This window comes from Etheostoma cragini, chromosome 9 (assembly GCF_013103735.1).
Source record: "Etheostoma cragini isolate CJK2018 chromosome 9, CSU_Ecrag_1.0, whole genome shotgun sequence".
Lineage (NCBI taxonomy): Eukaryota > Metazoa > Chordata > Actinopteri > Perciformes > Percidae > Etheostoma > Etheostoma cragini.
Window position 1 is genome coordinate 28,196,820 of NC_048415.1, and position 26,935 is coordinate 28,223,754.

At 39.7% G+C, this 26,935-nt stretch overlaps 1 protein-coding gene across 1 annotated transcript in view; it reads right to left on the bottom strand.

The window, feature by feature from the left end:
- Window positions 1–4,591: 4,591 nt before the first annotated feature.
- The window catches only part of LOC117950913 (inactive N-acetylated-alpha-linked acidic dipeptidase-like protein 2), a 498,171-nt gene continuing 475,827 nt past the window's right edge, over window positions 4,592–26,935 (bottom strand). The window contains exons 15-16 of the mRNA XM_034882332.1: window positions 16,668–16,866; window positions 4,592–5,409 (exon numbers count right to left, since the gene is read on the bottom strand). Of these exons, the coding sequence (XP_034738223.1) occupies window positions 5,163–5,409; window positions 16,668–16,866 (446 nt within the window). The 3' untranslated portion in view covers window positions 4,592–5,162. The remainder of the gene's footprint in view (window positions 5,410–16,667; window positions 16,867–26,935) is intronic.

The window sequence follows — 26,935 nt, forward strand, 5'->3', positions numbered from 1 at the left end:
ATGATAAAATTTAGGTGACAAATAGTGAGCACTAAGGCGCAACTACAGTTAATTTTAGCCAACAAAATGACTAGTTAAGTTTAGGAAAAAGATTTGGATTAAAACACTCCCAATGAACACACATTTTCTAGGTGAAAGTCTTTAGTTTTCCCCCAGAAGTGAAGGTGGCCAACAGCAGCAGTCATTGGGGTGCAGACAGCAAAAAATATGTGGATATTGCAGTGCTTTGTAGATATACGAACGTATGGTTAAAAAAAAACAACAACATCCTAATCAAGTATTTTTCAACCTGTGAGTTGAGACCTCATTAGGCCCTGGTTGTGCAATGATGACTTGGGTACTGCAATCAAATCTTCAGATTTATGTAATGTTATGCTTTTCTCACATTAAAGTAGTGAAGGGCTGTACAGTCTAGGTTATCTCTAATCATGGATAAAGCCAACTCACACAACAAGAGATGACAAAACATTTTTAGGCAACAAAAAAAAGGTTGAGAACCACTTTTAAATCTTTATGTACAACAGTTTAACATACAGTACAAGCACAATAATGAGTGAGTCATGATGAAGTTCTGTGTGGATGTACAGTATTATCATGCAAGTGTAAAACAAAACCAACAAAAGATTCATGCTTTGAGGCAGACTAGTCCTTCTGTCGAACATCAGGGCAACTGGGATCAAAGTCACTTTTCAACATTTCAGAAATCTGTAAGTGATGTGCCACATTTTGATATCCGCGTCAGTGCTACATTGTTTGCAGAAATGTCTGATAACTTTTGACTGATCCTGCAATTAGTGATTGTCAGTTTTTCAATTTACTGACAGCATGTCAGGTACATGTCTGCGAGGATAGCCTGCCATGTCATCTGGTGACAGTTTACGTTTGTGCCACAGTGACACACTCATTGTACAGTAGGCTATGTCTAAACAAAGGGAAATTTACATTGATGTTATAAAATTTCTTGAATTATATAACACAGTATTAGTATTTCGTTTGGTTCAAAGCATCTTGTTATTTGTGACATGCAGGTGTGTTTAGATCCAATTCAAGGCAAAATTTCACCTTGCCTTATTTATGCAATTTCAAAGTACAAATTTAGTGTTTTTATGTATCTACAAACAGCCAATGCACAAACTGAAGCTTGGTTAGGTGTAGCTAGCCAACTACGCCTTTAAATTCACTGTGCATGCAGTCAGAATGGAACTAGTTATAATGAAAACCACATGTACAGTAACGACACATTGGTGGGTAATTGATCTGATTCTACTTTTGGTATTGCCTACAATTTTATTTTTTAAATTGAAACATTTTATTTTTTTAAAAGGCACATGATTTACAGCAATGAGCATTTACATTTTTGATCCCTGAAAAGCTTTTTCTAAAATCAGTATTGCATGTCTGCTTTTTTACAAAAACGCCAATCAAATACAAATTGACAATTTACCTTACAAAATGTGTAACAAACCTTTACTGCAAATTGAGATGTAATTAGTAGAAAAAACACCTACAAATTACGTGTTACGTAATTACGTAATTACTTAAAGCATCCTTATGACTGTGGAAGCACTACAATACAAAAAGAATTTGTAGATAATGCTGGTGTCATTCTATCCTTAATCAATTCTCAGAACATTTCACAATTCACAAAAGTGTGTTAAGTTTAATTAAAATAATTTAATAAGATATTACAAGCTGCTAAATCTAAGCCCATCCCATGCCCCTCCACCCATCATGCTAAAAAAGTCTATCACATTTAAACTATTGCAAATTAAATTTTTTTTCACATTATAAAATTGTTCTTTACTCACCTCTGTTCACAAAAACATTATTCTAGCATACATCATGCCTAACTACAAAAAACCTGAAGCCCAACTCACCAATAGTTTTTTAAATAGTTTTTTTGAAAGGATTGCTAAAGCTGCTGATCTGTGGTTTGCAGCTTTGGTTGCCTAGATTGAGCAATTTGGTTACAGCTTGAGAACCACAAACTAACATATGCTATTGCTCTTGCTCGCAATAAATGTTTTTGTTTTTTTTCCAATACCATTTCACAATGTTAATAAGATATTAAGCAGTAACAAAACATGTTTTGCTTAGGTCTCTTTGGGCTTGTGCAGACTATTAAAGCCATCACGTCAGCCTTAGACTCCTAAATGTCTTGTCGTGAGCAGAGCAAACTGCTTCACTATGAGCGAGATTGCTGGATGTCGGCGTTAATTAGTTAGAGAACGTGAGGAGAATAAAGACATAGAGAAGGCAGAGAGATACAACCGACTGCTGACATTTAAAACATTAAGCGTTTTTCAGAGAGTAGCACAGACATCAAAAAAATAGGAGAGAATGACAAGTGGAGATAAAGTGCAATTGTCAAACAGTGCATAATGGTTGTTAATGCTTCCAGCTGGAATTACTGTTTGTTGTGATGCCCGTTCTGCTGTTTATCTTCACTTGTGAATGCTAAAGCATTGGAGGGTTTCACCTCATTTACTCTGTAAGATTGTTAGAAATGCTACACAGGACTGGGTTTCTGAAGCCAAGTAGTATGGCAACATTAGGGTTAAAGTATTAATATTAAAGTAGATTATCACAACTTTTTTTGTGTCAAATGCAGGGTTGGACTGGGCGTGGAAAGGGGACTTGAGTACCCAGGGCCCTAAAGGATGCTAGACTGAGTTGCCGTGGATGTGGGGAGGGGCCCATAGAGAAAGCGTCCTATGGAGCCCAGAATTTTGTGCTGTGCCCCTGCTCATCTGAGGACTTTAATAACCACCATTTTCTTAACAAACTTGTAGACCATGTCCTCAAGAATGGCCTTATTTTAATTGTACATTTCCCCCCCGTTGTCTCCCTATTCAGTTGCTGATCTCTGTCAATGCGTTGCCCTCCGCAGGTATAAACTACCCACCATGTACCTCCTACAAAGCACATGGAGCCACCAACTGCTTCTTCTCACCTAACAGTGAGGCGTTGTAGCCGTTTTACCAGCAGGAGAAGCTAGTGTGAGCACTGAGGACATACTCCCCCACCAGCTGGCCATCTGCTAACAAGGCCAGGTTACTGTTTTGTGTTGTTTGGGGCTCCAGTCCAGGCCAGAAACATTGGTAACCAGCCTTATTTATCAACCGTGTGTACGCACAGATGTGTGCATATTCTATGTTATGCAAAAGAACATTTCCACGCAAGTGTGGAATTTACCAACATGTACTTTCTTAATATAAGCACAGCTCTGGCCATACTTACAAACAGAATTTATTGGTAGAAGAGCAATATAAAAAGCATTTAAGAGTGTAGTATGCATTAAAGGGTAACTATCACTTTTTTCAACCCTATTTTCCTATGTTTTTGTGTCTAAGGGACATAAACTTTGAAATTGGTCCAGTATTAAAGCGCTCATGTTATTGTCATTTTCAGGTTCATAGTTGTATTTTGAGGTTGTACCAGAATAGGTTTACATGGTTTAACTTTCAAAAAACACCATATTTTTGTTGTACTGCCCATTGATGCAGCTCCTCTTTTCACCCTATGTGTTGAGCTCTCTGTTTTAGCTACAGAGTGAGGCATCTCACTTCTGTTCCATCTTTGTTGGGAGTCGCACATGTGCAGTACCTAGGTAAGGACTACTAGCCAGTCAGAAGCAGAGTATGAGGGCAAGCCACGCTAGCAGCTGGCGAGCATTATGACGTGTTACAGAGTGACGCACGTTCGTCACAAAAGACTGGACTACAACAGAATTGTTTGGACAAGTTTGTTTTTTCTGTTGGACATGGTAAGTCCCTTCGGGTTGGACATTTTCAATTTATAAACCTAAAACATGCTTAAAATTATATAACATTAAAGAAAAGGGAAAAAGGCAAAAAGCACACTATGAGCACTTTAAGCATGATCACTGTGTGAGTTTCCAAGACTTAGAGTGATTTTGGAACAGCTAAGGGGGTTGTTGGTAGGGTGATAGTAGAATGGCTTATTGCTAAACAAGGCCTTTATTGCAATTTTACAGTGGTTAGGTTAAACAATTATATCATACATGGGTTGTAGGGATCCAGGAAACACAACAACTCGGGCACAACAACGTGTATTAAGCTGCGTGAGCCTCATTAAGCTTTCCAATTTCAGAGAGAACTTGCCCCGACGGATTAGCTATTGTAGATAACTGCAAAGGGATCTACTTAAAAGGCAACTTGCTGCCTACTCAAACTAGCTGTTTGGTTAGCCAGCTCGCTGGAACAAATGGAAATGTTTATTTGGAAAAGTTTAGGAAGCTGTTTTTAAGATATAACTTGTTTTGCCGTAGTTGCATTTCCCCAATGTCCGTGGAGAGTGCAAAGTTAGCGCGACCCTATTGGCCAGAATGGCTCCAATTACGAGAATAACACCCAGGAGAGGAAATACCAACATTTTCCTTTAGGGACACACAACTATAAAAAACAGATGAAAAACAGATACCATCACAAAGTCACATCAACCAACCCCTGAAACATGTTCAAGGTTGTCTTTTCAGCTTAACCCAGTGTCTGGACACATGTAAACAGTTTTATTTCTTCAACGTGGCTTCACCTGAGACAGCCCATTCAGAGAAAGAATTCAGGTATTTTTTTTCATTTTCCTTAGTATTACAAATTTTAATTCTGAATTGGTGGTTAGGTTTTCTTAAAAGCTTCCTGTTCTGGGATTTTTTTTGATACAGTTTTCTCAACAGCAGAGCTAATGTCTGGTGATGGACAAATAATTAAAAAAACTAAAATTAATCATAATCATATGGCTTTTATTGCTGGTCTGCTTTCATTGATAGAGAATATAGTGCAATTTAAAGGATCCCATTGTGTCAATATTATTTGCATATCTAAGAGCTAGTGTGCAACGCGTTAGTTTCAATACATTCATATTGTATTCATTGGTTCAATATCGGTTATTGAAAAAGTGTGGAATGATAGGAGTAAATGGATGACACTATCGAGCTGGAGTTTAAATCTGTTTTCTGTTGAGCGCTCTCAAAACTCATTTAGAGTTTGGGTTCTCTCTGATTCATAACGATGTACAATGAGTAAGATTATGTTTTGGCAGAGGCTCAATTGTGTTTTAATATTAGCAATGTTGACTATATCAGTGGCAATTTATGCTCTTGAGTGCATCTAAGCTGACTGATGGATCCGTGTCAGCCCAGATCATATTGTGTCATTTGGGTAATTTTCAAACAAGTCCAAGCCAAAATACACCAGCCTCTCCGCCGAGCGGATGGCTCTAAGGATGAGAGACAGAGACTGGTTAAGGGTGCTGTGGCAAAGCACTTCCTTGTATGCAGAGTTGTGTTTGACTGCTTTGCTGGAGACGTTGCAATGCAGTACGGCTTCCTTTGAGAACCTGAGAATGGAAAACTGAGGAGTCTTCCCTGGAAGGCTGTATAACAGGTTCCTTTGGAGAGAAAGAGAGAGAGAGAGAGAGAGACAGACAGTGAATAACTTAGTTATACATCAATACAACACATTCTCACTACCATCTTGTAAAATAAGGATGCTTGGTCAGGTGCCTTTGTCGTTGTTATTGATGCTAATAGTCTCCATTAGTCTCCTTTAGTGTCATATAACATGCTTTACCTAAACCAGCTTGGTCAGGACTATTGGCGTCCCTTATGACGCACATGGTCGGTGCTATTGGCGTCCCTTATGATGCTGTTAGTTTAAGGAAAATCCTGTCGGTGGGCGCACGGTTCTGTGACACGCGGCAATAACAGGCCGGTTAAAGACACACGCAGGACACGAACCCGCTCTCCTGGGTGAAAGTCCTGTGTTTGACCAATCCAGTACGCTGTGCTCTCCTCAGTAGGTTCTACATACACGCCGAATGGCGCTTTTATTGACGCATCAGACACTGTCCAAACGTCCATAGTTTACGCGTGAATGGGTTCAATATTATTATATTGACATGGATTTACTGTATGAGGCTGGATATTTTCCTAAATTCTGGATATCGTAATATTGTGATATGACAAAATTGTTGTTTTTCCTGGTTTGAATGCTGCATCACAGTAAAGTGATGTCATAGTGTGAATAAACCAGATTTAGCCTCAATCCCATTTCTCTATCTTAACCCTTCCCCTCACCCCTACCCCTTGGCCCTTGAAACCAAGTGGTAAGGACTAGGGGTGAAAACATACCCCTATGAATTGGGACACCACTTGGTTACTTCACTATATAGTAATGATCAAAAACTTCCAAGATGCTGGAACACCTGTTTCAAGTGTGTCTATGTCAATGGGTTTTGACAAAAGTGTCATGCGTTTATATATTTTATAGTTATTCTTCACTTTGGTGGTGCAGGGGCAGATGTTCTTATCTGTGTAGTTTTTAGGTCTGTTTGCAAAACACGTGTATACACTCTGAACGATGTGTTGTATATCTGATCTAGTTATCACCGTTTTGAATGTTTGATGTTCATGAAAACTTTTTGTAATGAAAGATCTGTCTTTATTGCCCAATAAATTAAACGTAACAGCCAAAAACATATATTACAGAACCATTATCAACTATTAAAACCATAAGTTACATGTCACACATAGAAAAGGCTTCAAATGTGTAAAACTAAAAAAAGGCACGCAAGACCACAACCAAAACAATAAACTACAGCTCTGATATTCCAGACCAGTCTGAAGCCTGTTGGCCAGTAACCCTTCCCTCACATTTCTTTCATCAGTGTCCCGCATCATAACCGACAACAATGTACAAGTGCATTAACAGGAATGAATTACAAATAATTACAATAATTACGGTACCAATACAACAATGAATGGCTAACACATGAACACATTATTTAAGAAACATCTGCTCGTTTTCAGCCCGAAAGTGCATCAGCTGCTGCTGTCCACCTGTGTCCCTGTGTGATACAGAACGGTATATATAAAGCACGTATCGATGTCTGCAAAGCAAGTAGTGTTGTGTACTGATATCAAACGAAATGCTCTGCTAATGGTTAAAACTGTAGACATGTATACAGTCCATTCAAGGCAGAGAAATGCAGGGAAGGGGTAAGACAAAGAAATGAGAGTAGGCTTTAGTAGCTGTTTTAAAATTTGCCTTTACACATTTAGTCATTATATCCACATAATGGGTGATTAGTTGTCAAAACTCTAATTGTGTTAATATTGTGTGAAAGCACCAACAGTCAACCATATCGCCGCAATATCCTCATCATATTTCTATTTGGTGAAACATATGACATTTGATTTTCTCCAATTCCTCTCAATGGTGTCCAGCTTTAAGTTCAAGCAGCATACAGTACGATCCCCAACACCACCATCCCACCTGCCGGTGCAATAACTTAAGGCCCCGTGATTACTTTAGTACTATTATTATCATTATCCATCTTTTTGTCTTCCTTTCACACGGTTTTACCCACCGGCATGCACACAGAGCACATACGTAAACAGGGGTATGCCGCTGGGGGTAGAAGAGCAGTCATTTGTAGGTCAGTAAAGGCAGAGTCTGCAGAGCGTTGATCCCCTCTGGGCTGAAGTACATTGATTTCTACTAAAGTGGCTGAACAGACTTAGAGAGTAAATGGAGTGATTCTTCATCTGTTAAGACACAGGTTGGGAGCTGCAGGGTGTGAAGGGACACTGACCTTCAGCACACAATTTAGAGTCAAAGTCAGAGTGCTGGAAAGATTCTGTACCTACACTTCTATGACACCAGTGAGGCTTGTAGAGGGTGTTTAGGTTATCATATTATCATATTTGTTCACAAAAATGACAGTGGACAGTTGTCTTATTCAGCACAATGTCTATGTTTTCTTAGTCTGTATCATCTGGGTTTGATTTTACCACAACATACTGTAGCTGATGATTGTAATGCTATGTGGCAGCCAACTCTCATAACTTAGAGTTGGCTGCCAGCATAAACACATAAGTCAGCAGTAGGGTTTTAAATGAGCATGCAGTTTCAACTGTATTACCATACAATGATAAAATACCTCTGACAAAAATAGAACAACAGGCATTGATATAATACTGAATCCATCAGCTGTAATGGACTGCCTATCTCAAAGTATAGCCTGTTTAAATAACAGATGTAGCATCGGTGACGTCACCCTTTGGTTTGTGGACTGCCGTTTTGAAGGTAAGAGTGGTCGCATTTTGGCTGTCGCCATCTTGGGCTTTGGATCCAGTAGTGACCATGTTTGGAAAAATGGGGAGAGCTGGGAAAGGATGATGCGTACAAGCCAGTGTTGTGTATGGTTTCAATGGGGCTGTGCTAAGCTAAACGCCAGAGTCACATATATTTTACCATTCTGACGACAGTCATCCATCAGTTTTGCCAGTTAGTCAACACTAGCAATAAACCTCCAGGTACTGGCCCCATTCATCCATATCTGACTTTCTCTTAAGTTACCAGCTAACAATAGCTAAGTAAGTAAAATGATAAAGTAAAAACACACAGTGAGAGGGTCAAGTTTACGATGAAAACAACACCAGCAAACACTTTCACTGATATTTTAATGTAAGCAGGGCCATAAGTATTGCTATGCCTCCGTCATGATTGACAGATTGGCACGTTGCCACGCCCCTTCTCTATTTTAGACCCAGAAGTTTTAGCTTGATCTCTTTTCAAGTCTCTGCAATTTGGTTTACTGATTTTGAAAATGGACCATACCAATGATACCATAACAACTGGTATTTTTTCATGTCTTTACATTTGGTAATTTGTAGGAAAGTGCTCAAGCTATAAACATGGTAATTCTCTCCAAATAATGGAGGATACAGAAGCTAAGCAACACCCGACATGAAGTGGAGGGTAGTTTGGCACCACTTTGTAAACTATGGAATGCACAACTGAGATATCATCCCGTAAAAAGTTAAAAAAAATTATGTATATAATTGAAGTGCCGTTTTGAAACAACAGAGCAAAAATATGAAGATGATTCTAATGAGACAAAAGAAGGGGGTCTTGCACACCTTTTGTTTTCTCTTTTTGAAATCTTTGCTCTGCTGTTTCAGCACGGCAATTTAATGATAAAAGAGCCTCAGAAAAGTAATCTTGTCTACCCATGTCCCCTAACCAACAGACTGTCATCCACCATCTGTTGGAATATACTGTTATAAAAGTGGTCCTTTTTTGAAGCACCTCAGAGTGTAGCCTACATAAAGACATCTGCTATCGATTGGCGTGGCCCTCTGCAGCCTGGCATCCTGTCTCAATAGCGGCTGCCTCCTGCTCTGCAACACAACAAATTGGGTTTAAACTAGGTCTGCTGCCCCAAGTGTCACTCACTGCTTCCATCCAACCCTGACAGCAGCTTGGTGGGGCTGTGTGGATTCTCTTTTTGAGAACCAAATTAAGGTTTAGCTTCAAAGTGACAACATTTTGGCTTGCCCTTCCTTTTGCTACAGGAGATTTAAAGACTATGGATTTAAATTGAATTTGATGAGCAGAAATGACTAACTTTTATGTTTCAGGTAATTTTATGAATTATTTATTTTGAATACTTTTTAGGGCACTGTGTTTTTAGAATGTGGCCTTAGTAGTGTGTGTGTGTGTGTGTGTGTGTGTGTGTGTGTGTGTGTGTGTTTTGTTATGGATCTCTCATTGTCTTTTATTTATGTCTGTGTGGTTCACTGACATGGCTATTTTCTCTAAAGATATTTTAAAACCAGCAGGCAATGTATATTTTTACTCTTGAAGTTGGTTAGTTAGTGAGCTCAGCCACTAACAGGTAATGTAAATGTAAATATAAATGGACTGGAATGTAAATGGATTGGTACTCTTATATAGATTTGATTGATTTACAGAACTTCTACAAATTTGAGTTTTCAAACAATGTTTTTGCCTTTATTGATAGTAATCTAATGTTATGTCAGTTATTTTTTAGGAGCATGAGGGTAAGGACACCCTATTTTTACCCTATATTTTAATTGTCGATCCTAAAATAAAAATAAAGTCCTGTTCTAACATGTTCTAAATGATATTGAGACTAATGAGACTAATTTCGATTAATTTGGCTTTTTTGGCCTTTCTGGTATTGGACAGCTAATGTGACGGCTTCCTCCTTGGCCCATGCTACACCTTTCCACCAAGTCTCCTGAAAATCGGGCCAGTGGTTTTTCACGGACAACCAAACCAACAAACAGACCCACATATTTTTTCACTGCCAGCGTGTCAAAAAGCAACAGTTGGTCAGGTGGCTATGGCATTTGTAACTGATGCAAAAAGTTTCTTTTATCTTCTAGCCCTTTGGCGCATGTATAGATGCGCTTGATCAGAACTCATGCCGTTTCTTTTTGACTCTCTGGGTCGTGTCATACGTTTCAATGACACACGTGACAACAATGGGACATGAACCCCGGTTTCCAGTGTGAAAGTCCTGTGTTGTTTAACCAACCTGCTTATGCTGATTTACGGTCTTTCATACTACTCGCTACTGTTGGGAGTTAGATTTTGGCATTAGTATCTGACACTGAGAAGCACTGGCCAACTGTCGGTATTCTATGAGTTGGGAGTGAGAACGGGTTGAACACACAAACCAAACCAAAAAACAGAACCTTCTTACAATACCATCGTTTAAAATGATTTACATGATGTGTGTTGCACACTGTGGTGTTCTAGTAAATTATAGATTGTTGAATTGGGCAAGAATGCAGTTGTTGAAGTTTACAGTTCGATAAGTCACAGGGCACACAGCAGGACCAAGAGTCATCCATCCATCCATCCATCTTCATCTGCTTATCCGGGGTTGGGTCAGGGGAGCAACATTTCCAGCAATCCCAAACTTCCCTTTCCAGAGCCACGTTAATCTGCTCTGATGGGGGGATCCCGAGGCGTTCCCAGGCCAGATTGGAGATATAATCCTTCCGCAGGGACTTCCCCAAGGCCTCTTCCCAGTTGGAATTGCCTGTAACACATCCCAAAAGAGGCGCCCCGGGAGCATCCTTACCAGAGGCCCAAACCACCTCAACTGGATAACTTTGTTGGCTTATCTTGATTGTTATTCCAGCGTCAGCAGCAACTGCATCTTTAAATTAAAATATTCCCACCTAGACCACAAGCAGGTTTACACTAACATATCCAAACACCCTTTACGATAATGAATGGGATTCTCTGGAAAGTGTGTCTCAGGCTTAGTTTGCAATTTGATGAAACACAAGTATCATGCACCTAACCACAACAACACAAGTTATAGGCATACTTTTGAATGCTTTACTGCACTGCTTAGGTGTTTATGATGCTTAAAAATGTACCTTATGTTTTGTTGCCTTCTTAAACTGTCAAGGAAATCATTTGAAAAAACGTTCAGTGCTCTTAGCCTTAATGCTTTCCGAGCATGATGGAGCAGCTAATTTTAACTTGGATGCTAATGGCAGTCTAGGGCAATTAACATGTCTATTACTGCCATAAACTGTGAATAACACTGAACAGCAAAAGCCATTTATTCCGTAAGAATCTAGTTGAAAGGTAGACAGTTAAAGAGGTGTGGGGAAGACAGAGTGTGTAGATATTGTGAGATGCTGAAATCAAATAGAGAACAAAAGTGTTATTAACTCAAAACTCAGGAGTAGCTTCACTTTTTTGTATACAGGAAGGTTCAAGAGACTTTGATGACTTACACAAGTATTTAATCATCTTGATTGAGAAGAAATTAAAGTAGACAGTACAGTTTAACCAGAAGGAGTTAGCGTTCAGTAGTGTCCTCAACTCTGAAGGTCCGTGCCTTCTTCCAGATACATACAGCGGAGTTTGAAAGTTTGGGCACCCCAAGAAAAAAATTGTTTTAATGTGCAGAAAGAAGCCAAAAAAGATGGAAAAATCTCCAAAAGGCATCAAATGACAGATTAAACATTCATATTATATGTCACAAAAAGTTAGATTTTATTTTCATCACTTCCACTTTCAAAATAACAGAAAACAAAAGAGGGACCTCTGCAAAAGTTTGGGCACCCTGCTGAGTTATTACCTTGTACTTTGGCGAGTATCACAGCTTGGAAACGTTTCTTGTAGCCAGCCAAGAGTCTTTCAATTCTTGTTTGAGGTATCTCTACCCATTCTTCCTTCCCATAGTCTTCCAGTTCTTTGAGATTTTTCGGCTGTCTGTCACACACTGCTTTTTATCTATCCATAGATTTTCAATGATGTTGCGATCAGGAGATTGTGAAGGCCATGGCAAAACCTTCAGTTTAAGCCTCTTGATGTAATCCACCGTGAATTTTGAGGTGTGTTTAGGATCATTATCCATTTGTAGAAGCTATCCTCAATTACACTTCAGCTTTTTCACAGATGGCATCAAGTTAGCGTCCAAAATTTGCTGAAATTTTATTGAATCCATTTTTCCTTCTACTCGTGAAATCTTCCTTGTGCCACTGGCTGCAGTACAACCCCAAAGCATGATTGATCCACCCCTATGCTTGGACAGAGGAACAGTTGGACAGAGGTTCTTTTCATTGAATTCTGCGCCCTTTCTTTGCCAAACATATCTTTGCTCATTCCGGCCAAAAAGTTCTATTTTTACCTCATTGGTCCACAGAACTTGTTCCCACAATGCATCAGGCGTGTCTATTTTGGCAATTTGCAAACTTCAAACGCTGATTTTTGTGAGGACGTAGAAGAGGTTTTCTTCTGATGACTCTTCCTGGAAGAGCATGTTTGTACACGTATCTCTTTATAGTGGAATGGTGTACCACAACTCCAGTGTCTGCCAGGTCTTTCTGGATGGATCATGCAGTCAAACATGGGTTTTGACTTTCTTCTCTCACAATCCTGCGAGCTGTCCTGTCTGATATTTTTTTTGGTCTTTCAGATCTTGCTTTAACTTTCCCTGTTCCTGATGACTGACTCTTCTTAATTGCATTCCAATCAGAGAATATTTGCATCTGAAAACCCCCCTTGGCAAGGTTCGTTTGTGCAGGTTTTAATGCAGCAATCACACACGGATCTGGACCAAACAAGCGTTCCAAGACCTCCTTGAAGAGGTGGTCTCGGGAACCCTTTCAATAGAACTCTGGAGCAGTTTGTCTGTGGTGAGAACGTGATCCGACCTTGAACCACACCAACTACTGTATGTGTACTCTGCAAGTCTGAGCAAAATGGCTCCTGCAGTCAGGTGTGCTTTGCAATGTGCGATGCAACAGATCGTGCAAACTGTAGCAGCTTGAAATGTTTCTGTCACAAGTTGGACACTATCAGTTAAGGTCAGCTGTCCTCCAACTAAATGTGATTTGATAGGATTTATTGTGTTTTTTTCTTTAGCTGGACAGTTTGACTAAAATAACTTCTCCAACTTATCTGGATCTGAATCTCACTTTCTTGTACGTCATGCACTGGGCAGAGCCAATGAATTACTGCTGCTCTGCACGGAAAAGCTGCTACTTGGAAAGAATTCAGACACTGTTGTGTGTAAATTATTTCCCTTTTCCCTTTTTTGTCAGAAGGAATAAATATGTGTTCACTGGGAAGCTCAAGTTTTATGTTACATTACTGCTGTTCTGCTCCATATGTAGAACAACTTGAAAAATAAGTGGATGCACCCAATTCAAGATAGATGGCTGACAAGGGGATTTATATCATGGCTTCCACATTATAGGATTGCAAGTGATTTAGGGACTGTGTGAAAGTTATTAGGGCAGGCACAGGGATCTAGAAGGGGCCTGGTTATGTATTTCTCCTTTTTGCAGGGACTAAATTTGTAGGTTTTTAGAATTATTAGCACTGTCATGGCACCTTTGTCCTTCCCCTTTTCCACCCAAGTCATAGAAAGCTGGGCAGAGAGGGTGTCACCTCTTAGAGGGGCATACAGCTGAGGTTGTTGCATCATATTCTGTGTTAAATAGTTTTAACGTACATGTTTTAAAGGTATAGGTATAGTTCCACTAACAATTTTGCGCAGCTTCTCTAACTGCACCTTTAATTTGTAGTCTTTTTTGAGTCTTCTTCTACACTGTAAAAGGAGGTCCAGATGAAAATGAGGTTGGTTTGAAGTTTTTATGAAAAAAGAGAGCCCAACTCAGTTTTACGTCTACTGTCAAGCCAAGCAGTTCCAGCCTTCAAAACCAGATCTGGATGTAAAAATAACACCTGTGCTACATTATCACCTGCAATGCACAACTAAAATGTAAACCCTCCTGTTGTCCTCGGGTCAAATTTGACCCATTTTCTATATCAGAAATGTGGGTTTCTTTCAACCAAATTTTCAAAACAAAAGCACCATTCTCTGCAATGTAAAACTACATCCAAGTGAAATACATGATGTTGTCTACTTTCATTGAATTTGTTTTTTATTCAATTTAATAGCATTTAGAGAGAAATAAATTGCCTTCCACGCTATAAGCCAATGTGTTCAAAGAGGTATATAACCTACCACCTGCCGGCCAGGTTTCCACGACCTTCATTCAACATCAGTGGACCACCACTTCAATCCCTGTGCTCAATATTACCTTATTGGTCATCATCACAACCACTTTAAAAATAATCAAAGGCTTAATGATTAGATTAAAAATAAATACAAACACCTCCAAGGGATGGAAGTATATATGGTGTGTATACAGTACAGGTGCTGTCAATATACTATGTCCCGTGTCAAACTCAAGGCCCACGGGAAACGAGAAAATCGGGCAGATTTGCTGAGTTTGAAACTTTGCATATTGTAAATTACTGTAAAACAAGTTGCTGTGAGTCGGCTGTGTGGTAGAATACTTATAGAATAATTTAATTTATACAGTTTATTGATCCCCAGTTGGGAATTACAATTTACACTATTTTTTGTTAGTAATCACTACACACATGCCTGAAATACACATCCACATGCTTAGGTTCCACCAATCCACACTCTACTTTAGTCCGTATGGGGGACCTGAACCAGCGACCCTTTCGCTAACCCAACTGTTACGGGCTGTGCTATTTCCACCCCTAATCTTTGTGTATCTTGATTTGCTAAACTCTATGATAATAATAATAAATTGACATTTATATAGAGCTTTATCATAGACACTCTTCAAAGAGGAGGACTACTCTCTAACACCACCGATGTGTAGCACCCACCTGAGTAATGCACGGCAGCCTTACAACGCGCGACGCTCACCACTAGTGTTGAAGCTTCGTGAACCAGTGTATTTATTTTCAGAGCCCACTAGATGGCGGTCTTAGTAATAAGAGAAAGGCCAAAGGCAGTGCAATTCAGAGCGGCATCTGGTGGGCTCAGACAATAAAGACACTGGTTCACAAAGCATCATTCGGGCATCACTACTCACCACATCAGCTTGTTAATGAGGGAGGGGAACATATTTTTAGTGGTGGGGAAAAACAGAGCACCAGGAGAAAACCCACACAAACTCTACATGGTAAGCCCCAGGACAACCAGGGTTCAAACCCAGAACCTTCTTGCTGCAAGGCCACAGTGCTAACCATTTGACCACCATGCTGCTGAAGGCTAATGAGCTTTATGGTGACTTTTTTAGGGCTTTATTTTGACCAACTGTGGAAAGTCTATACAAGAAAGTAAAACAATAAAAGATGTGTTAATTTTTTGATTAAATAAAAGCCTGACAGTAAACTATACATACTTGGCCCTTAATGTGATTCCGATTTCCCAGCGTTTACCTTAGTGAAATTGAGTTTGACACCCATGAACCATGTCGTCTCTTAACTCTCCTTGATTTAGACAATAACTGTATCAAGACAATAGAGTGGAATAATGCTCAATTCAAAACCTAACAGAATATGCATTATACAAACCACTCACCACCACATAGTCATGTGCCTTCAATGTCACCAGTGGCATGTCACTTCATCAAGACAAATCACTCAGTATTATTTCTTGCCATTTTTCATCATCATATTCCAACAATCACTTCTAATCACATTACTGCTTGACCTCCAATAAAACACAGTGCTTGAGTGTTTAACCAAGAGGAGACTAATACTTCCCTAAAACACTTTTCAACAAAGTAACTGTTCAAGGTTCATTTGTCTTTTATGTCTCATTTCCACTGCATGGTTCAGCTCAGCTCAACTCACTTTTGCTACAAAGTGCTTTCCTTTATTTGGTTTCCCACCGCATATAGCACCCCCTCAGCGACCCTCGCTGGATCCTTTCATCGGCAACAATGTCTGAACTCGGTCAATTGTAGGGCATAGTGTACAAACTGTACCGCATAGTTTTCCGGCTACAGATGTTCAGATAACAACACCCGTATTAAGAAATTCTCTGATTCTGCCAAAAATGCTGGTTTCGATATGGTACTTGAGTTTTTGCACCGATCCGAAACCATGTATAGTAGCCCTAAAGAAAATCTACTTTAAGTTGGGGTTAATGCCCATTGAGGTGTCCATTGTCAGGTATTAATGGATGACGGTGAGGCGTGAACCATTCAAGTTTATTAATACCTTGTGAGAAAGTGAGACTGTCCAAACAAATAAAGAGGATCAAATGAGCTAAAGTATGCTACAGTATCTGGGAATGGAAAAATGAAAGCCTAATTATTAACAACAAAAACATGTATTCAGAAAGACAATAATTGATAATAGAATACCAAGAAACAATGCTACAGGGGACTTTAAGATGAAATATAATGCTATGAAAACTATATTCAAGGCTTGATGTCTTTATTTTGTATCACAATTCCTTTTTTTTGTGCAAACTGAGTGTATGGGCATTCTTGAGTTGCAGCTCTGAGAGAGTAACTTCTCTCCTACCTGTACACTCCAGGCGGTGTCTGTGGGATGATGAAGCTCTTCTCCAGGTCCCGGAGTACATCATTTAGCATCCGCACGTGGGAGGGGTCGCGTTCTTTGGGGTCATTTGCCGGCCGCATTGTTTCTGACTGGAAGAAAGCTGCGTGGTCTCTCAGAGCAGAGGCTGAAGACAGCATGAACTGAGATACTACACTCCTATCTACACACATATACACGGAACAGAGAAAAGACAACAGAAACAACATGTGAAAAAACTGACCTTAACTTTAAGGCGTGTCATTGTCTGTTATACAGAAATATTAGTTGACTTATATAAGAATGCATGCAGGGGAAGTCAAGTGTTCGGTTGGATAGAGATAGAGGCTTAAAGTTTTAGCTCCTGGCCCAAGCTTGCCAAATAGTTCCAATTCTTATATTCTACCACCTTGTGCTCGATAGAGTCACTTAGAAAAGAATGGCAAACAAGAACAGAACTTCACACAGTGATACTGTTGCCATTGCAGAGGCATTACCGAATAAACAGAAAACCGCGAGATTCAGCAGGTGGGAACGACGAGAAGCTAACTGCTATTCATGCAGAACTAGCATCTCTAACTGCAAGTCTTGGCTCTATTAGATCTGATGTGAACAATCTAAAAGCTACCGTGGAAAGCAACTCAAGCAGAGGTTAAATTGGGCCGGAGCACAGCTCCTCTTCCTCTGGTCTACACCACACCCTGCCGGAGCTCAGCTCCATCTCCTTCAGCACCAAACACTTTGCCGGGGCTTCAGTCCAGAATGTTTTGAGTGTAGCCTGGAAAGTATTTTGAAAAGTTGACTGAGAAATATGAAACCGTACGGAATGAGCAGAAATCTTGCTTAAACATCTGAAATATTACAGCCCAGGGGTTTGAGTTGAATAATTATCATATGCATATTTGAGGTTATCCCCCAACAAAAGATGCAAAAGAGGAGGGAAGAGTAAATGATGCCTGAGCTACATGTGTGCTTACTCAGAAATTATTACATAGAAAAGTTTATCTAAAGGAGAATAAGTGCAAAATACAGAATGCCTGAGAGCCTTACTGCAATGTATTCCATTATGTTTTTATATTTGGATTGTAATGTTTCCCTTTACATAAAGATATTTCGGGCATATTAATCCAGAAAAAGATAGAAAAAGGGGCATAAAATAACACCAAAATGCAAGAAATTTGTTGTTTAATGCTAAAAAGAGTATGGGGATGGACCCCGAGAGTACCCCATCATAAATCACGGAATTGTTCTGATTCTATTAGATAAATATAATTTTCTAAAACATTTTCATTTTCCGAAGGTACAATCTGTTAACTACCTGTTAACATTAGCCTATCAAGTCATTTTATGGCGCATTTTTGAATCATGACCATTCATATTAAATAAGGGCTCCCCCTCCCTACAAAAGCCAATTTAACCACTGAACTCAAGTATTCTTGACAACCGTGGCCACGAGCCATGGCCAAGAGCTGGAGGTGAATCTAGCAGATGTTGAGGACAGAAATCGAAGAAGTAATATCCGCATCGTCGGGTTAAAAGAAAGGCTAGAAGGTGCTATTCGATATCTCTTGGGTTCCTTGCTTAAGTGGTTCCTGAAAATGGCAGATGTTCAGATTGAGATCATGAAAGCCCACCAAATTTACAGTGATAGCTCAAAGAAGAATACCACTACTCGCACGTTGATTTTCAACGTGCAGGCGATCCTACAGGCGGCACGGAAATCTCCTCTCGTTGTTAGGGGCTGGATACGGTCAAGCGACTGCAATCTTTCCATCGAACCATGGATTCAGCAATACTAAATGGTCTGGATTTTTTCCTGCTTTACCCGGCAAACCTGAAGATCAAGGAAGGCACCCAGTAGTGCGTTCACCTCTGCTGGGGAGGCAGAAGACTAAGTGAGCCGAGCTGCTTTCCATCCTCCTGCTGCAACAGAGAGGACCGGGGCATTGGTTTCTATCGCGGAAACACCATGGAAGATCAGGATTAAAACAACTGCCTGATGAACATGGAACCCTTGGTTTGCCTTAATCTCTTAATGTGGCCTAGCTTTATTACACTGCTATCTGACGTGATCACAGAGACTTTGATTCTGAATGATATTTCAATCTTGTTTAAATTAGGTCAACTAGGCCACTGCTAGGCTAGAGTTTCCTTCCCGGGGTGCTTGCTATTTTGTAATTTTTGTTGACAAGATATGTGTTTACTTCAAAGTTCATTTAGTGTGGAACCAGGTATTTATGGGCCAGTGTTCCTTTTAGCCGATCTTGCTCACAGACCAATTTTGGGTGTTTGCCTGCTTGCTTTGTTTCCCAGCCTTCTCTCTCTTTCCCTTCTGTATCACTGTCTCTTATGTTCTTGTTTTGTGTTTGACAAGTTTTGTGTATTAAGGGACGATGCACTATTTTTCGGATTTAACAAAACAAATGGCAGTAGCAATATCCAGATGTACTTTCATTTAGAATGCAGCTTTTTTGATAATGGGTTATATTTATAAGACACTGGTTTCTAGTTGAAGCTCACTGTGGTTGGGAGGGACCAAGCAGTTTAGCAAGAGGAGTCACAAGGGAAGTTCAAAAGTAAGGGTTTTTATTTCCCAAAAATCATTACAAAAAAATGAAGATAAAGTTTTGGGCCCCTAAAAGAGGTCAAATAAACAGACGGTAACTAAAGCTCTGAACATAAGAAACACAGGGGAAGATTAACAATAACACTACTATAGAAACTACAAACAACAGCAAAACCGACCTAAAAACTTATCCCAAAAGATTTGTCCTTTTTTCAACTTAACAAAAATACTCAATATAATATAAATCTAAACCTCAAAATATCTTAAGAGAGAATAAAGCTAAAATTGCTTGACATAACAAGCAATGTTAGTGTGCAATTAGGCCAGTTCCCCTATAACGGTGCTCCTGCTCAAAGCGCCCCCCCTCCTTTAAGCCAACAAACTTCCTGGATCCCTACAGGGTGTGAAATCCATCACTGGTAAGCTCAAACACAATAGCTATACAAACAGAATGCCAATCCAAAAGTAACTAATGGTGCACGCTCCCAAAAAGGTACTTCTCTGTGGTCAACTAAATAAACTATAATGGATGTGAAATGAATCTGTTAATTATTTTTAACTAAATAAATTGTAGTGTATAATGTGTATGAGAAAAGTACATAAACTTATCCTAAGGAAAAAAACAGCATAAACTAAGGAAAAATATAAGTTCATGAGGTTACCGCTCTTAAACCGGTTGTGTAGCCATCACAGTGGTCTAATAAAATCTGTTACACCAAACCTGTAGAATGGGCTTTTTATACCTTGAAGGGCATTTGGGGATTGGCTGTATCAAGGCTAACCTCACAAAACATTGTATTAGGGTGAAAAAACCTTAAGCATTGAAAATATGAATGGTCTGAAGAGTCTTTCAGAATTTGTCTTCATATACTGCTTATGGCTTTGTGTTTAGAGAAAGACAGGTTTCTTTGTTATCAATCAATCAATGTTTTTTTGTTATAAATGAAGTGCCTTTATGTCCTTTATGCTCCCAAACAACACAATTTATGGATAAGCAAAACACATGTAAAATGGGTTTAAATGCAAAACAAATAGAAAAGAATGCAGAATGCAATGAGATTGGCCAGACCACTTCTACAAGTCTCATGAAGAGAGACGGCTATGTCTCCGTCCTGTCAGACGCTGGACGCTGTTTCATTCCAACCCCAACCGGCCCGTCAGACACCGCCTACTAAGAGCCTGGGTCTGACCGAGGTTTCTGCCTAAAAGGAAGTTTTTCCTCGCCACTGTCGCACTGTTGCTTGCTCTGGAGGAGACTACTAGAACTGTTGGGTCCTTGTAAATTCTGGAGTGTGGTCTATCTGTATAGTGTCTTGAGATAACTCTTGTTATGAATTGATACTATAAATAAAATTGAATTGAATTGAATTGAAAGCTCTGCCCTGTCTGTGGCCGTGTGTGTGAGTGGGACAGCCGGCCAGCGAGGTCATTAATGGCTCTTATGGAGTTTAACTCAAAGGCAGGTAACCACAGATTTGTGTGATTTGATGTGTTGTGATATATACAAATGATCCGTTACAGGGGAAATGAAAGCCTTATTTACAAGGTCTTCTGTGAGAGCTCCAGCTCACACCAGGATCTTTGAGCGTGACTGGAGGCCGACCAGGAACCCCGGAAGCCACTACCTGGCTATCACATCACTTTCTGTAACTTCTCAACTCCAAAAACTTTCAGGTGCCACCGAAACATCTGCCGGATGTCCCTCATTTCAGCCGGGTTGTCCGTTACCTCCCGCATTCTTTGTGTTGCCATTTTAAACTCTGGTGGATTTATAAGGACTATGGTTACCTGCTCCTCAGATCTCTGCAGGGTAAATCCAGACAGCTAGCTAGACTATCTGTCCAATCTGAGTTTTCTGTGGCACGATTTAAACAACCTTTGAACGTAGTTGCATAGTGTATTGGCGTGTAAGATGGGCATGTCAAGAACATTTCTGGGAATTTGAATCCTTCTTGTGAACTTGTGCATTGTGGCAGTACTTTGGCCACAGAACATGACGTTTAACAGTGGCACTAGAACAGAAGTCCATACAATATACATACATACAATATACATGAAATAATAATATGAATAAAATAAAATAAATATTTGAATATGTACAGGATGGGAAGACAAAAATGTGCAACTGCTTAATAATATGCTAAATGTAAATAACTAATAGGTGACATGCAGCGATGCTTCTGTTGTCTTTTAAGTCCATTTTGGAGCATCAAAGAGGAGCAAAGGCCTTTACACGGCACCAAAACAAAATCTTTGTTGCTGTTCCACTCGATAGACACCAGTCACAGATCACTATGGTAGGTTGATAGTTACAGCTATGCAAATACACAGTAGTGCATACAAAACAGCATACAGTTTAGCCTATCATGCCATCCTGCTATTGACGGCTCCTTTTACTTACCTCCCCGCCATCTGCTGGACTGGACCAGCAGAGTTAGCAATGGGTGATATTGTCGGAATGGTATTGTCCTAGGAGGCTACCATACTACGGCTAGATCTAAACAGGTGGAAGATGAACAAAGCCGGAGCTCAAACAACCACATTGCGCCATCATTGTATTGACATTACTAATATTAGAAATAATTCACAAAGTAATACTTGATTTCTCAAAACAGCAGAAGACAGTGGTTAAACTAACTGCTTCTCTGACCATAAAATAAAATACATCATAACTGGTGAAAGAAATACAAACAGGGAAATCCTTGTGTGAAGTTTTTGATTAGCTACTCAGCCTACGAGAGCTGCAAAGATTAATCGATTAGTAACTATGAAATGAGTTCAGTTTGAGTCATTTTTTTTAGAAAAAATGTAAAACTTCTCTGATTCCAGCTTCTCAAATGTGATTTTTTTTTTGTCTAGCTTCTTCACTCCTATGTGACAGTAAACGTAATATATTTAAGTTGTGGACAAAACAAGTACTTTGAGGACATCAACTTTGACCATTTCTGATATTTTTACCAAACACAATCAACAGATTAAATGTCAATAAATAAAATAATTGTTAGTTGCAGCCCTATACAGCCAACCAGACACTAATCCTGTTTGACTGGTATTTTCTGTGCCTTTTTTACGGTGCCATTAATCTGACCTCTCAATAACCCAGAAATAGTCCCACTAATCCAATGTCGGAGCAGAGGGTTTCTTTTTTCAAAACAAATGGACGTCAGACTAGTGGACTGTAGGACCAAAGGGAATTTTTTGGTTTATTAAGAGGTCAGAACAATGGAGCGTTGGAGAAATGGGCAGTCAACCCATTGACTTATATTAGATGGAGGCGCATCAAAGATTGGATTGAATTAGTGTGTATTGTATGGCTTGGACTGCACTGACTAGAAAAGAGAATACTACATGCCACACGCACACGCTCAATTGGCTGTCCACTGTTCTTTTAATATGACAAAACAGAACATGATGGAATGGCAAAGCCAAAGGCAAATGACCAGTGCATTAGCCCTGTGATAGACTGGTGCCCTGGCCAGGGTACCCGGCCTATCGCCTACTGTAAGGTGAGATGGGTGGACATGGGAAGAAGCATGAAATACATCTTTGAATCATCAAATCTCAAAGACCTCAATGCTATACATTTTTTATCAGCATCAACATGCTTTTATCACATGCTGAAAGTACAGGCATGAGATTGGTCATGCTGAGATGCTGCTGGTCACGTGTTTGGCATCTTGGTTTCAGCTGTTGGTAGACATACTGTCCAATTCCCATACGATATGGATACTTTGGAGTACCCCAACATAATAGGTATCATATATCAGCCTACCTCCATCCCATCCCTGACCTGTCCATTGTCTTACACCTTCAAAATATCAAGGTATCAAGGTATTGGGGATTGATGCTCAAGCTGGCTGGCTATTTGGATTGATGCGCAAGCTGGCTCGCTGGACAGTGGGCATGAGTTATGCCTCTGCATAAAAGTCCAAAACAGGCACGCAAGCATGCACGGACACACACGGAAACACACACACACACGCACAAACACACACGCACACACACACACACACACACACACACACACACACTTGTACAAATACTAACTCTGGACATCATTTAAAGCTTTCTTCTTTAACTCTGTGTCTTTCAACCCTCATACTAACCATACACTTGTAAACAGATCTTACAAACACGTATGCATGCTCACACACAAAACCAGCTACTCACACAATGCAATCCTCATTAGCTTGTCAACGCAAAGCTGGCTTGTCTTACAGTACAGTTGGCACTGTAAATCCATTACCTCACATTTTAAAGTGCATTGGCCTGTTTTCTTGGCTTGATAACATGATTTCTGGCCTTGTCCAGAGGGCCTGTGTTGGAAAGGCTGAAATCTGTTGTGTTACTGTCTGTATAAGGACAAAGGCTCATGATCAGGTGTTGAGCTCTAAATGGCTTGCATTCAGTTATTCAGTAATGGATGCTTTTATAGTCCAAAAACACAATAATGTCATTGCGTTTGCAATAGCAAGTCAAGAAATACTCTTATACAGTAAGCTGTTTAACTGATTGCTTAAACTAACAATATCTAAGATTATACTAACAATATTTCTCACTTATGTCTCAAGTACCAGTAATGTACACGATGACCACAACCTGTTGTACTAAGCTCCTGGACCAATTCTTCTAAAAGACAAATACATTTCCTGCTGTACACTCAAATTGCAGCTCTAAACAAATTCAATTTTATTTATCAAATCATAACTTGATACATAAATTATCTCATGACATTTAATTGATAGAGTAGGTCTAGACCACACTCTATAATTGGCAAAGAGTTCCGAGGAAAAACTTCCTTTTAGACAGAAACTTCGGACAGAACACTTTTTCCAAAACACAACATAAAATTCTTGGGTTTAAATGTAACACACTGCTAAAGTTAAATTTCCCATCCACTTAGTCTCTTCACATGGGCATACACAATTCACAGTTAAATTGGCAACCAGAGCTTTAGCAATAACAGGGTCACAGGCAAGCTCTTCAGTGCTGGACCCCTTTGGTCTAACAATAAGGGAGGCTGGGCAACAAGCTATCGAAGATGGTCCAAACGCAGGGGCGAAACTTCCCCTGATGCCTGACCAGGGAGAACATTGCACTGTAATGTTGATGAGGTACTGTGGTCAGACCCAAACAGAAGACAAGATGTAGCCTATTTTTATTTGGACTAAATACAAAATGAACACATGTTTTGTTTGTATTACACTATGTGCAAGTTTTTAATTTGAGTACAAAAACACATGGGTGTACATAGTTAGGGTAACACTAGTTAGCATTGCCAGACCTTCCACTACAATGTTGCGGAGGAAGGTCTGGCTAGTCCCCACAGCATTCCGGGGATGGGAGAAAAACTTGCTCTGGTTTATTGTCATTTCTTCAAACCAAACACAATCGTCTTGGGCGTCGCTAAGGGCCGGACAGAGCCACGGTGCCTCTGCAAAATAGCCTCGGGAAGGAACTTGTTTTGGCGGAGCATTTGTACGTGCAAAGGTTGTTTTAGTTGTGCAACAGAAAAGATTGGACAGATATTCTTGCTAGCTGTCTAGATTAACCCTGCAGAGATGTGATGATCAGTTAACCACAGTCCTCACAAATCCACCAGAGTTTAAAATTACAACACAAAGAAAGCGTAAGGTAAAAAAACATCCCAAAAGAGTGACATCTAGAAATTCGGGCATAACGACAGCAATACCAGAGGTGGAATGTTGTGGATATAAACTGGTACGTGTGTTGTAGGGATGGCCAAATGAAGCTTCATGAACCAGAATCTTTATTTTCTAAGCCCACTAGATGGCGCTCTCTTGTCAACAAAGGGTTGATATTACACTGAATTGCAATGCCTTAGGCCTTAAAACCAAGAGTGCCATCTAGTGGGCACAGAACAAAACTTCATTTTGGCCGATAGTGTGTGGTTCAAGAGGGAGAGAGAGCAAGAGAGAGAGAGAGAGAGAGAGAGAGAGAGAGAGAGAGAGAGAGAGAGAGAGAGAGACAGAGAGAGAGAGAGATCGAAGTACATTTCAGGCAGATCACTTTCTGCTGTCTGCATGTCACCGTTCTGAAAATCCTTTTGCTAAGGAAGAATTATTGAAAAAACTTTCAGCCTAGCGAAACAGCAAGTTTTGAAGAAAATTTGGATCGTGATTGTAAAGATTTGCAAAGAATATGTTTACATTTCCTCTCTAACTGGGACGTTTTAGGACCGATTGGGGAGGACAGCTTGGATAAAGTGCACAAGGCAATACACTGGTAAGAGCTAATGATATTTATAGCTCACAGTATTTTGTGAACAATAAACTTTATATGATATTTATTTATTGACGTTTTTTTACCGAGACTATTTTGCAGAGCCACTGTCGCTGTGTCCGGAGCTTAGCCCGGCCCAAGATGATTGTGATTGGTTTAGAGAAATGCAAACGACCCAGAGAATTTCTTTCCGTCCTATCCCAGAAGGGGCGTAGCACAAAAGTCTGGGACCTGTAAAAAGGCATTCTCTATGGGCCCCTCCCCAAATCCACAGCTGTTCATGCTAGCATCTTTTTGGACCCTCTGTAAATTAGGGACCTGGGTACTCTGTCCCCTTTCCACCCCAAGTCCGACACTCCTGTCTGTGGGGTAGCCAGACCTTATTTCACAGCGTATTGCAGACAGACGGTAAGTAGTTAAGTGGTAGTAAAAGTACAGTGTAGGTTTTAGTTTGTCAATGATTAAACACTGAAGCTCCTTAATCCTTGTGTTGTCTTCCGGTTGCTCTCATCTCCTGAAAATTGACACTTTTTTGATGCCCGATTACCGATATATTAAATAAATATATAAGAACACCAACCTATTACAACTAGTTTTACACTTTTTCTTGTTATGAAATGAGACCTAATGTTTGAGGAAAAAAGGAGTTATTTTGACTTATGAACATACGTTGAGTGGATAATCATAGAAACAGACATTAAAAGATCTTTTCAAAAAGAGTTAAATTTGACCCGAGGACAACAGGAGGGAAAGAGATCCAAGTAAAGTTCCCGTGTCTTGGTTTTCAACTGCAGAAGCAGGAATGGTTAACTGCCAGAACTGAAAAAAAGGAAAACAAGGCAACAAAAGAAAATGAGCCGTGGTAGCATTGGGGAGAGCAGGTGTCAGTTTGAAACACTTCAGACACTTTGAAGAAGATATGAGATGGGGAAGTTTATCTACAAACCAATGAAATACAAGTATCGGTAGACGAATGTCACATTGGTGATGATTATAAGACATAGGTATATATGAGGCGCCAAATGTAAAAAATCGGATACAATTTTACAGGTGATATAATTGTAATTTTTAAGTCATTTAGCAAATATTGTTCACATTTGAGACAGCAATTAGTGTAAAACATGTTATCAAAAAATATATCAGCTATAAAATGTCTGAATTTTTACATTTGGAACCCCATAGGTATGTCATTTAGTGTGCTCGCTCCATTGCAATGCAACAATGTTTAACAATGACAGAAAAAAACTAGCTTGGTCTGTTGGTACATGGAAACAAATTGGAAATAAAAGAAGGGAAGAGTAAAAGAAGAGAAAACTAACAACATGTCACATGTCACCTTTCAAAAGTGTTTTATTTTGTAAAATTGTTTTATTTTGTGTACTTGGAGTACATATTGAAGATTTTACATCGTTTGGCATTCTGTGGGCTACAAAATAAAAATTTC